This window comes from Eurypyga helias, unplaced genomic scaffold, assembly GCF_000690775.1.
Source record: "Eurypyga helias isolate BGI_N326 unplaced genomic scaffold, ASM69077v1 scaffold5554, whole genome shotgun sequence".
Classification (NCBI taxonomy): domain Eukaryota; kingdom Metazoa; phylum Chordata; class Aves; order Eurypygiformes; family Eurypygidae; genus Eurypyga; species Eurypyga helias.
In genome coordinates this window covers 14074-27407 of record NW_010244461.1, presented here as the reverse complement: position 1 = coordinate 27407, position 13334 = coordinate 14074, and the positions used below count along the sequence as shown (strand labels likewise).

The 13334-nt window shown below is 40.5% G+C and overlaps 1 protein-coding gene across 1 annotated transcript in view; it reads left to right on the top strand.

Annotated features, from left to right (window-relative positions):
• Positions 1-9661, top strand: part of ATP6V1C1 (ATPase, H+ transporting, lysosomal 42kDa, V1 subunit C1) — a 17485-nt gene extending 7824 nt beyond the window's left edge. Inside the window, exons 5-12 of the mRNA XM_010149769.1 lie at positions 1804-1895; positions 2959-3057; positions 4981-5049; positions 6411-6503; positions 6592-6685; positions 7212-7309; positions 7751-7877; positions 9047-9661. Coding sequence (XP_010148071.1) covers positions 1804-1895; positions 2959-3057; positions 4981-5049; positions 6411-6503; positions 6592-6685; positions 7212-7309; positions 7751-7877; positions 9047-9142 — 768 coding nt within the window. The 3' untranslated portion in view covers positions 9143-9661. The remainder of the gene's footprint in view (positions 1-1803; positions 1896-2958; positions 3058-4980; positions 5050-6410; positions 6504-6591; positions 6686-7211; positions 7310-7750; positions 7878-9046) is intronic.
• The last annotated feature ends 3673 nt before the right edge of the window (positions 9662-13334 follow it).

Genomic DNA, 13334 nt, shown 5'->3' with positions numbered 1-13334 from the left:
CCTGCTGAAATGTCCCAGGTGCTTTGCTAAAGGTTACATTAGTCAGAGAATTTAAATAACCTTGGATACTCATCTGTTTGAAAAGGAAATTGTCTTATTTTCAGAGCATTTTTTCTAAAGCATTGCTGTATTTGTAAAGTTACGAGACAATAACATGTTGCCAGAAGAAATTGCCAGTATGTTCAGGCTTTTAATGACTTCTTCCTGCTACAGACAAGCGAACTTACGTGTTGCCATCACCAAAGTCACTGTATAACTAAGTGAGGTTGCTTTTAAGAGAGATTTGTTTTGTGGAAATAAAATCTTACCTAGATCCTCAAGCTGAAGTGTTGTCTGCCAACAAAATGTTTTGTCAACGATCTACGCCCAAATAAAGGGAGAGACCCTTTACTGTGTTCAGATACTTGTCCCTAGGGATTTTTAGATGGCTGTACCTCCATGCCATAGTGAGAAGCACTGAAGGAGGGAGTAGGCAGCATTACGATGTCAGACCAATACTATACCACATTCTTTGTGTTATCCAACTATTAAGAAGCATATTGATGTTAAAATACTTCCTTGTATAGGGCACATGCTGATAGGAGTGTGATTGGATGTTTAAGACCTACTAATTGCTTAATTTGTTTTATGTTCTTCCACTTGCTGTCAAGTTACCTAGCTTGGAATGAGTAATTTTTGGTAATCATTTTAATTAATCCTGGAGGATGGATTTGAGAAAGATGGCTTACTTAGCAGCAATGGCAAGGCGAATGTGAGAGTCTGAGTGTAAACAGTAAAATAGTTGGAACTTTGATACGAAAGTTTGAAAGATGAAGACTGCCAGTGACATCAGATGTAGAATGCTGCCTCTACTTGATTTGACAGATGTCTTCATTGTCTGAAATAAATTGGATTCAAGTCTGAAATACTGTTATTCTGTCTACCCTAGAACAGGCCCTGTGCAACTTCAGACATTCCAAAGTACATAAGTTGTTACTAAATTAAGAGAGTCTCTATAAAACAGGTTTGTTCTTTATAGTTGTAAGCCACTGCCAATGTAAACCAGCAGCATAAAGGATGGATTTGTGGAGGGATACAGTTGTTGATCATATTTTCCTTTGCAAACATACAGAATGGGAAATAGCTCTGGGGGAAAAAAAGGCATAATTGTGATAATAGTTAGAACTGTAAATCGTAATAGCCATTTGGAATCAGGCAGATGATGCATTTAGTTGATATTCTGTCTTTGAGTGCCCAAGGCTGTTCATCTCAAGGAAAGTTGCAAATTGCAGTAGGCAAATACAGTGCAACAGAGTCTTCTCTTAAGTTGTAGATGATGAAAGCATTAATGCTTTGGGCTACTTAATTCATGGTTTGCTACTCATAAATCTGCACCATCCTTCTTGTCACTGAAACTAACAAGGGATAAGTATAATGAGAAGTGAGGTAACAGCTGGAGGAAGTGACACCTGGGTTTCACAAGCGTGCTTCTATCATAGTAGGAAGGTAAACCTCGAATGATCTCTCCTGACAGCTGAGGTGAAGGGTGATGGAGTAATGATCAGCTCGATGCAGGGGTATGTCCAGTTGATACCAGAAGAGGATGAAATACACTTATTATTGGCTGATTTTCCTTTAAAGGAATTCTGACTTAGAGTTTTCTGAGTTTTGAGTGAAGTTTGTCACGCACTAGAGGAATAAACATTTAAACTTGTGTATTTTTCATTAAGCTCTTGTTGGCAGACCTAAGCTTGGAAATTGAGACGTCATTTTAAAAAATATTCTAGTGCTTTAGACACTGTTCCTTTTCTTCTTATCTTTAAGGGAGTAAACCAGATTGACAATGATCTGAAAGCAAGAGCCTCAGCGTACAATAACCTGAAAGGGAACCTTCAGAATCTGGAAAGAAAGAATGCGTAAGTCACACTGCTTTTTGCTAATGTAGCAAAGGAATGTTATCTAACCATGAAACCTTAGTAACTTGTGAAGAGGTACAGGCTTTAAGCTTAATGTATTTTTGAGGTGTTTATCAATCTTGAATCATAGCTGTCATAAAGGAATATTTATTACAAGCTGACTTGCTGTAACAGCTCACTTGTGATTGATAAGCAGTTATGAAATACACAAAAGCACGTACAAGTAGTGCAAGTTGCTGGAGCTTTTGAGAGAAGCTTGCTGTTAAAGTGGTGTGTAACACTGCCACTGAGGTGCCTGTCTAAACAAGGAAGCCTTTCCCTTCACTCCATACCCGTGTTACTGCATTTCATCCCTCAGAACGAACCAGCAGAGAGGCAGCGGTTGCGTACATGCAGACACTGAATCGGACAAGGATTGTGTGCTGTCTTGTCATGGGCATGTGATGATCATCTGAAATACAGCTGAGACACAGTAGTAGTTCTGTGCAATTGTGGTTGATTAATTTGACCCAACCCTATCGTTACAGGTAATGGCACAAGTCTGCTGGCTGATTCAGACCCACGGCTCGTACTAACGATAGCGAGTTTATGAGTGAGCCTTAAGTTCCCTCTTAAGCTGTGGCAATTTGTAATCTGTGTATGTTCTTAGCCTTTTGTGAATATGAGGCAATATGCTGCTTTGAATTTTTACTGAGGTTCTGTGTGTAGGCCTGTCCGAGGTTAATTGTAACTCTGAGTACTGGACTTCACAATTAATGGTTTTAATGGTTCTTGTGGTTTTAAACCACTTTTATAAAGAGAACTTGGCTTCTTACGTGTGTGAGGTGTTTGGAATATGGAAGTGACGCACAGCAGTCCGTGCAGTGTGCCGATAAGAGCTTTCGGTGACTTCAGATGGCAAGATCTAAAATGTGTGTCAGGACATCTTGTTTGCGCCGCTAACAGCGAATGCTTACGTAAAACCATATTTTGGAAAACGTTACACTGTTGAGCGCTGGAAACCGTGTTGACCAATTCGATTCTTAAACATGTATTTACTCTGGCTGTCTTTGTTTCTCTTCAGGGGGAGCTTGCTAACCAGAAGTCTTGCTGATATTGTAAAGAAAGAGGACTTTGTACTCGATTCAGAATATTTGGTCACGTTATTAGTGATTGTACCGAAGTAAGTTTATTGTTTGTCCTAAGAGCAGAATAAAATAAGGAATTTAAATAATAGATCCCACAACCCTATAATACTGTAAGAAAGGACATCTGAATTTATTTAGGGTTTCCCTGAGTGAACTAACACAAACTTATGGGTGATTGGTAGAGGCAGATGAGCCTGTGTACCTCTATTCCATTGCTCAGGAGAACTCATCACAAGGAATGCTGAGAGCCCATGAACTTCTTGGAGATTAGACTTCAGTCTCTTAGCTAATATTAGCCTTGGCTAGTCATGTTGCAGAGGGTATCTTTATGAAAATAATATGTACTGAGTAAAAACATGATTCCTTTTACATTAGAAGACCATGATTGAATTATCCTGGTTAGGGCTATGTTGGCCGTCACCACTTAGTGAGCAAAGTGAACTCTTTGCTTCTTTGCTCTGCACTTTTTCAGATTGCCAGAACACTGCTTTTTTTATCTAAGCCTCTACCAATGGAACAGTGCTTATCTCATGTCAAAAGTTTGCTGGGAACAGGTTGTTCCTGTCTGAAATGTTTAAACAATGAAAAACCTACCTTTTACCCTGGCCAAGGGAAGTGGTGATACAGATGTCCTTAAGACTCCTGCAAAATGAGAAAGTGAGACTGTCTTTCTGAATTTGGGAACAAGGAGAACTTCTAACTCCCAGAGATGGCCAGCAGGCTGTTTGTCGTGTGAAGCAGTGGTCTCTGTCACATGTAAAACGCCGCTGAAGGCAAAACAGTTTGGCAGTGGCTTTAGCAGTAAACGGGTAGTTAGTATGTCTCAGCTTTTATTTTTATTTTACCTTTGATGTGTTTTTGGTGTTGAACAGGTGGATCCTCTTCACCACCACCACCTGCAGGCAGGGCTTCTAAAATTCTCAGTGGTCATTTTGGCAAGTACAGGGCTCGCAGGAACCCATTTGTAGTTGTGGAAGGAGTATTCCTGTCAGTAACTCAGAAAAGCAGAGTTAGGTAAGGAGTTATAATAAAACCTGGACAGTTAAGTCCACTTGATCCCCTGAGATCTGTATTTAATGATGACTAATTTAATTCCATAGTTGATTAAAAGAATTTTACACTTGTGTTTTAATTAGGATAGAGTTAGTTTTCCTCACAGTAGCTGTTATGAGGCTGTGTTTTGCCTGTGCTGAGAAGAATGTTGATAGCATACTAATGTTTTTAGATGCTGCTAAGGAAAGTTTATGTCAGCTCAAGGATTTATTATTTTCAGTTTCTGATACTGCACCTGTATCCCTAGCTACTTCTCCACAAGAAGAGGGTGGCACAGGCAGGACCACTAATCCAAACTGACCAAAAGGATATTTCATGCCATAGTACCTCACGCTCAATATATAAGTTGGGGTTGGGCCCAGGGGAGTCTCTCTCTCTCTCTCTCCATTTCTGGCTCTCGCTTGGTCGATGGGTGGTAAACAGTTGTATCACTTGTTTTCTTTTCCATTATTTTTATAATGTTATTAGTATTGTTAGTATTATTGGTATCATTAGTTTATTTCTTTACTTTCAATTATGAAACTGTTCTTATCTCAACCCATGAGTGTCCTTGTTTTTCCTCCAGTTCTCCTCCGCTGGAGGAGGGGGTAGTTATGCGAGCAGCTATGTGGTACTTGGTTGCTGTCTGGGATTAAACCATGACAACTTGTAAGATTATATGAAGACTGGAGATAAAATATGTTACTTCTGGTATCATTATTGTTTATTTATCAGTAATCTTAAAAACAGCATGAGGAGGACTGTTCCTGATGTCTTGTGTATTTCTGACAACCTACACCTGGGTGGGATGATGTGATGATTAAGTGTGTTTAATGTGTGGGGGGTTTTTTTATAAACTTGATCCATTAATCTAAGATTTCTTACTACAGTTCTAAAAGTCTAACTATAACCTATGTGTCCTCTAGGTTAAATTATAATGACTGGGTTAAGCAATATGAAACATTAGCAGAGATGGTTGTACCACGTTCCAGCAAGTAAGTTGTTAAATGCTACATCTCATATTTGTACGTGTTCCTTGTCTGTAGGGACTTCGAATTTTAAAGATTGGTCAAAAACTTGTCAGCACGTCTAGGTTTATAGCTTTATGTGATCTAGCTTGATTATGTTGTAGCTGATGAAAAATTCAAAGGATCTCTAACTCTAGGGTTAACACAGTTATCTAACTTTTATATGGGAAGAGTAAAAGAATTGAGAAGTTATTCTTGTTCAGGTCAGGCACATTCAGCTTGGAGCTAGTGCACGGTGGGGTTTAGCAGCAGCTGCTAGCCTGTCAGCTTTATGCCTGTACTCAGAGGACTTGTTTCAAGTTACATATACTCTCTGAAAGCTGTTAAAGAAGGAAGAACTGGAAGTGTGGATGAATTTGTTGTGCGCAGAGAAAAGTAACTTGTCTCTTTCAAGCCAACAAAGGTCCTCGGTACCAAGCTGGTGCTTGGTGTCTGTGAGGGGCAGACTCAGGCTGGAATTTGATACTACTGTTGAGCCACTTCAGGAATCTTACAACCACATTAAAAATGAAGTCAGCGTGTAGCACAGAGCGTTGCTGTGGTGTTCGTTTTAACTGACAGAGTAAGGGTTTTGATGAGTTGGATCTGATGTTACCAGCTCTATGCCAGTTTTAAAATCTGAACTTTTCTCTGGCCAGCTTCACATTTGAGTTGGATCAACTTAAGCCTAGTGGGAGATCTGCTAATGACTCTTATTTAATTGCAAGGAAACCTTGACCGAGGGATAGCTTAGGAAGAGGCAACTTGTTGAACTATTGGATAATGCATGTATTAAAGACAATATGGTGTTCAGCTGCGGTCTAAATATCTTCAAGCTTTTTTTCTAAGGCAAAGTCTAGAAAAAAGCAGTATTGATTTGGACTATAAACCAAGAAATCTAGGGCTCATCCTTTACAGCCTAAGAAACACTTTTTCTTACCAACCTACGTCTTTTTAATTTGGATCCTTTTCCATTTTAAATCTGTTACTTTCTTTAAAACACGCATTTCTAGGAATTCTGAAGTCCAAACTTTTCAGTATTAAACCAGCTTTAGTTCATTTTTCTGTAAAGTAATTTTAACTTGAACAAATATCCAGATGTACGAAGCGTTTGAGTGGTGAAGTCTCTGTGACGTGGAAACTGCCATCCTTTATGGAGGGAGTAATAAGAGCAGTCGCTAAAATTTCAGTTACTTCCTGTATAAGGTGTTTAATCTGGGAGCTAATCTGGTGTGATTATCTACATTATGTTCTTGCCTAGTAGTGAAAAAGTACAACCTAAGCTACTGCATATCAGATCTGTGGTGACTTGAACCTTATTAATTCTGACACTGCTTTTTCCTGCGTAGTGTGCTCTTCGAGGATCAAGACAGTTACCTTTGTAACGTCACCTTGTTCAGGAAGGCAGTGGATGACTTCAAGCATAAAGCCAGAGAATATAAGTAAGGCTTATTTTGTGTGTGTTCTGTCTCTCATGCTTTGAAGGATCTTTAGGTAGCCACTTTTGCTTTTATTCACTTCCAAATGCAGATTTATGGTCCGTGACTTCCAGTATAATGAAGAAGAGATGAAAGCGGATAAAGAGGAAATGAATAGACTGTCAACTGACAAGAAGAAACAGTTTGTAAGTCTATAAACCAGTTATTATAGGAAAATGAGACATCATGAAATTGTTACGTAGCAATAACAAGTCTCAGAACTTGTGATTCTGAGGAAGCATTGCAAGGATGACATGATGTGGTCAGCCTGCCACCCAGCTAATCTGCTCAGGGATAACCGAGTTTCCTGTAGAACAAATTCTCCTCACTCTGTTGAACCAGGTACTGATACTGCAGCTGACAATACATGAAATTGGGAATTGGATGAGCATTTGAATGAAATATTCAGATATTGCTGAAGTGGTCTGTAATGTAGTTAGCCCGTGGCAGCTGAGATGGTGTGCTGAAGAGACAGCGGAAGTGTCATTAAATTTCTTTACTCAGTATTGAAACTGCCTTGAGCCATTATGTATGTCCATAGTGAACTCTGCCTTGAAAGTTGTCTTTATTGTCATGGTGCAGAGATTGAGTATCTGCTCAAACATGCTTTATGGGCTCAATCTTTCTCTGAAGTGTGAATAACATAATTTTTTTCCCACTTCCCTTTCACAGGGGCCTTTGGTTCGGTGGCTGAAAGTTAATTTCAGTGAAGCTTTCATTGCATGGATTCACGTGAAAGCACTACGAGTTTTTGTGGAATCTGTTTTGAGGTAATGAGGGAGACCTGAATACTGCTTTTCTTCCTAGACTTTGTAAGAATGTATGTCTAGTTTGGGTTTACCGAACTGAGGTGTGTGAATGCCACTCTTCCAGGAAGGAGGAAACAAGAAGTAGGGCAGTAAGAAGAGCTGATGGCAATAGCTCTTGTTGCCAGTTGTGGAATATTTGAGGTAGATAATTGTGTGTTGTGCCTCTTGGACAGTTTTTCCATCAGTGCTTTAGGAATTGCAGGTACTCTGTAAGTTGTAAGAATTTCTAGTTTATTGATGCCTTCTGGATTGTAGAAACAGAATGGTCTTGCAAAAATGAAAATGAGCAGAATTTCCTCTTCAGCAATAGGTTTCTTTCTCAAAATCCAATGAAATACTGCTTTGAAAGATAAAAGAAGGCTTCTTTCAGCATTTTCATTGTTGTCTGCTTGACTTCCTCAGGTATGGTTTGCCAGTTAACTTCCAGGCAATGCTGCTTCAGCCTAATAAGAAAACAATGAAGAAGCTGAGGGAGGTTTTGTATGACTTGTACAAACACCTTGACAGCAGTGCAGCAGCTATCATTGATGTAAGTATTTTTGTAACTGCTGCTTCCCTTCAATATTAGGTTTAGTCTGTTAAACCAATAGACTTCATTTTGGTTTAATTAAAAAGCTACACCTCTTCAGATTCTCCAGCATTCTCCCACAGTACAGAAAATTATGTCTCCTTTTAAAAAATGCCACTTCTATTTTAGTTTTTGCAAAGCAGATGGTATTTAAAGTCTCAACCAATGCATTTGACAAACTGCCTGGTGTAAAAGTCTCATGTAATTTCTTACTGCATTCTTTCCTACTGCCAATGGAAAGGTATCTTACAGACTGCATACATATTCATATTGTCAAAGAATTCAAACAAGGTCAGCTTGGGTCTGAAACTAGGCTTAAGGAACTTGAACACATTTCATATCTCTTTGAGCCCAGAAGGAATATGTAAATTGTCCATAGTCTGTGGTAGCGGTGGCCTTAATATTGAAACAATGTTGTGCTGTCTTTGTTTTCGAGTTAACATCGTTGCCCTTCTCTCTGCTAAAGGAGACTGAATTGATGTCAAGATGGAGTCATCCTTTCCATTTGTAGATGTCTTATTTTCGTGTTTAAAACTGGTTTGCTGGGAGACTTTCAATACAAAACAAATTAGTAGAGTAAAGCAGTGCTTTTCATAGTTAAAAATTGACTAAAGGTAGACCACACAGTGAGTTTAGCCGAATTTAAACAGATGAAAAGTAATCTTACTTAACGTTATATTTAACAATGTTTTTCCAAAGTGTTTCCAGGCCTTTTTGAGGAAAATGTGACTGATTCAGACAGTTAAGGTGAAAGTTAAAGATACTGAACTTGATGTAACTTCCTGGATCATTCAGCACCCCTGTAGCATCCTTTTCATAAACTGGGTTTGGAAGTAGTAAAACATAATTGCAGTCCTTCTGCTTGGTGGTGTGTTTCCTACGGCAACAGATGCGCATTACTGACACAAACCTACTTCGATTCTGAAAAAACACGTGTGTTTCATTTTGAAAAATGCTGTTACTCATTTGCCGAAGTTCTAACTTTGTTGTTTTGACAGTCACCTGAATGTGAAAATTAAACTTGAAGTCTTGCCTGGGCTGTTTGCTTCTAAAACCCCTCTGTGTTTCTTGTACTCTGAACAGCAGTCTGGACTGTGAGAGTGTAACTGGTTTCAAAACTTTATTTTCAGGCCACTATGGATATTCCAGGCTTAAACCTCAGTCAGCAGGAGTACTACCCATATGTGTACTACAAGATCGATTGTAATTTGTTGGAATTCAAGTAAAAGTTCCCTAACGTGACAATCTTCTCCGTGTTGGTGTAAGCAAAGAGAAGTGAGGTTGAAGTACATTAATACTTTTAACACTCTACTAATCATATGCTTGCTTCTTATGTTAGGTGAATTTAACACACAGTGGTCCATCTCTAGGCGTTTTCTTTTTAAAGAACAGCGTAGGTAATCTGCTTTCAACCAATTATGTCTGTAAATGTATATTGAGAGAATTGAAGTATTTATAAACAGAGTGATTTATTTAAGGAAAAGCTCATTCCTCTTTTCATATGGTGGTCTGTGTTAATTCCATTTACCATTGTTTATAAAAAAAACTTGTTTACAGAAGAATAGTGTAAATGTTCATGGCCATTTTGTTCTTTTGATTTAGTGGATACAATTGTGTCAACGTTGTTGAACTGTGATGTAAAGTATGTAAAATCGGTATGAAATCGTGTTATCTGAATGGTTTAAAATTACAATTGAAGCACTGTAAACACAGGAAAAAATAAACATACCTGTGCAAATGTGTCACTTCCTTGTGCCGCTTCTCACTGTGCATCCCGCTGGCGAAGCTGAAGCGGTGTGCTGAGTGTGGCCGCCAAACCGACGCATGCATGTTTGCCATGTTTCTAGCTTCGTGTCTCTAAACAATGCATCTGAGACAGTTATTGGGAAGGTGGGAATGACCTGGGCTGCTAGCAAGCTAGGCTGATGGGGGATTTTTTGGATAATTCTTTTCAACCAGTCAAAGCTTGTCACTACTTTGTAGCTCTGAATACTGTCCTGTTAGGTGCTCGCTCTGGTGGCAGCAACCTTCCTGCCATACAGGGAATGTGACAGCTTCCACAGCATGTTGACAGGGAGGGATTGTTCCTTTCAGTAGCAGTTACCTAGTACAAGTATTCTACATGTTGCAGTTGCTAGATACCTGGTGAAAACTGCAGTACCTGTTAAAACTGACTCAAGACAGAGTGTAGGAGCAGTGGTTTGCCAAAATTAGTATTGGAAGTACTGTAACTACTGGATTTCTTATCTCATTTGGTCACTAACTGAAAATACCAGTACTCTGCCTATGAGCTGCGTAACTATAGCTTTCAGCGATGGAATCTCTGATCCTGAACCAGAAGCACTTTTGAGGAATTTGTTATCTTTGACAAGCCAACACTGAGATCTCTAACAATTAAAAGAGAAAGCTAGCTTTTGAGTGCAAGAGTTGTGTCTAGCTACTGGCAACGAAATGGGGTTTGAATTCTATAAAAAACCTTTACTGTGTAAAATTACATTTGCTTGTCTTAACTTTTGCAGGTGAAAGGGGAAAGAGGGAGATGTAATGTTCCGTTGTGCTCACACCCCCATACTCTCTCATTTCCTTACAGAAGATAACACCTGCCTACTGTGTTGACCAGGTTGATAAAGGGGTTTTCCCCTTAATCACCCGGCTCCACCCCTTCCACTGGCTTTCCTTATTACTGCCTATAGTGATAGTTGTCCTGGATCTGAGCCTGCTCTAACAGATAAACTACCTAGGGGTAAAGAGATGGGGTTTTTGGTCTCTTTAAATTGGGTCTTTTAAATTTGAAATTTTAAAATCTTTTAAATTTAAAATGCAGGGAGGATGGAGCCTCCCGACGTGCCTGAGCACCTCTCAGAGGTACGTGATAATGAGATGAGAGGCAGGAGACACAAGTCTGAAAATGGGAAATTCTCTTTACAGGCTGTGGTGGGTTGGCCTTGGCTGGCTGTCAGTCACCCACCCAGCTGCTTTCTCACTCCCCTGTTCAATGGGACGGGGGAGAAAACAGGGTGAAAAAGCTCATGGATTGGGATAAAGGCAGAGATTGCTTACCAAGTACTGTCACGGGCAAACCAGACTTGACTTGGGGAATGTTTAGTTTATTGCCAATTATAATAGATTTGGATGGTGAGAAGCAGTCAAAAAATAAAACACCTTATCCCCCTTGTTTTTTCTAAGGCTCAGTGTTGCTCCTTTATTCCCAACCTCCTTCCTCTGCTCAGCAGCACAGAGGGATGAGCAATGGGGGGTTATGGCCAGTTCATAACAGTTCCTCTCTGCCTCACCTTCCTCCTCACACTTTTCCCCTGCTCCAGCATGGCTCCTCCCGCACACGGCAGTCCTTCAGGATGAACCAGGTCTGACATGGATCCTCCATGAGCCCCGTTTCCTTCAGGCACGTCCACTTGGTGTGATGTGGGCCCTCCGGAGGCTACAGTGTGGATGTCTGCTCCCACATGGACCTCTCTGTGGGCAGCAGGACAATACCTGCAGTGTGTTTCCTTTCAGTGACGCATCTAGACTGGGGCTGTCTGTGGCTGGACAGACTCAGAATTGCTGTTTACAAGGAAAGGAAGATATTTATAGCGCATTAATTGTTAGTGACCAGCCATGCAATAGCAGATGTCTGATACCACTGGGCTTTTCTAGTGGTGAAGGGAGATACTTCGGATACAGGGAGTGGGCATCAGGCTGTGTTAGATTTGATTTATAGGGAAAGGCTAGAACCAAAACCACCTCTTAGAATCATAGAATCACAGAATCACTGGGTTGGAAAAGACCTTAGAGATCATCCAGTCCAACCGTATCTGTCCACCACTAAACCATATCTCTCAGCACCTCATCCACCCGTCTCTTAAACACATCCAGGGATGGTGACTCCACCACCTCCCTGGGCAGCCTGTTCCAGTGTGTGATAACCCTTTCGGTGAAGAACTTCTTCCTTACATCCAATCTAAACCTCCCCTGGCAGCTTGAGACCATCCCCCCTCTTCATTGTATTTCTGTGGTTCTTAAAAGATTTCTGGCAAACAGAAGAGGTTTTGAACTGTGTAGAAATGGAAAATGTTCGTTCTGTTTCTGAGAAGCATGCCAGGTGATTAAGAGAGAAAGTAATTTGTGGAAGAAATGAAGAACATAGTCTACTCTGGAATGTGAGCAGGATGGGGAATTTTACTTTTATTATAATTAACAACAGATGATTTATGTCCTAATAGGAAAAGCAGGCATAACTGGATTGTCACAATTCACATGTTTGTAGTCAAAATTTGAGAAGGTGAGATAGTTGCTGCACAGCAAAAGCTTCCAACATAGCAAACTACCATTATTTTGCTGAATTTAACATAAATCTTGAAGTGCTGGTGGATACAATTTGAAAACTGACAAATAAAACTTAGTAATGAAACTGTATGAGAAAGGGATACCTGCAGTGAGTTTCAGGATCACCAGACTGGGGAGAAGAAGGAACGGTGAACTGGGAGGAAGAAGAGGAAATGTGGTAGCTAGGAGCTCGGAGGAGGGACAGTTAAGCAGATGCAGAAAAGAGCTAGAACTGTCATTAATGAGCAGGAAGTGGCATGGTGGAGTCATAGCCCAGGTCCTCACCATAGCTGAGGACACAGCGGGAGAGAATTTCAGTGAAATCGAAATTAATTAGGGAAAATGAATTGCAAATGAACTTCTTGGAAGAAAGCAAACATCACTTTATCTCAAAGAAGAGGAAGAGTGAGAGAAGAGGAAGAAATTCTTCACAGAGAGGGTGATGAGGCACTGGAACAGGTTTCCCAGAGAAGCTGTGGATGCCCCATCCCTGGAAGTGCTCATGGCCAGGCTGGATGAGGCTTTGAGCAACCTGGTCTAGTGGAAGGTGTCCCTGCCCATGGCAGGGGGGTTGGAACTAGATGATCTTTAAGGTCCCTTCCAACCCAAACCATTCTATGATTCTATGATTCGATGATCTGGGTAAGTACTCTCTGGTCAGCCTTACCTTAACCCCTGGAAGATGATGGAGAAAACTGTATTAAGGACAGGAAGGTCATGAATCACAGAACAGTTTGGGTTGGAAGGGACCTTAGAGATCATCTAGTTCCAACCCCCACTGAAGAGCAGTCAGTGTGGATTTGTGCCTTTCCAACCTGATAGCCTTCTGCAATGAAATGACAGCGGATGAGGGGAGAGCAGCGGACGTTGTTTATCTTGACTTCAGTGAGGCCCTCGACACCGACTGCTGTAGCATCCTCTTTGGCAAACGGATGAAGTACAGACTAGGTAAGTGGACAGTGAGGTGGACTGAAAACTAGGTGAACATAAAGGCTTGTAATCGATGTCTTGAAATCCACCCAGGGGCCAGATACTAGTGGTATACCTGGGGGGGTCAATACTGGGGCCAGTATTAGCATTTTTATTAAAGAC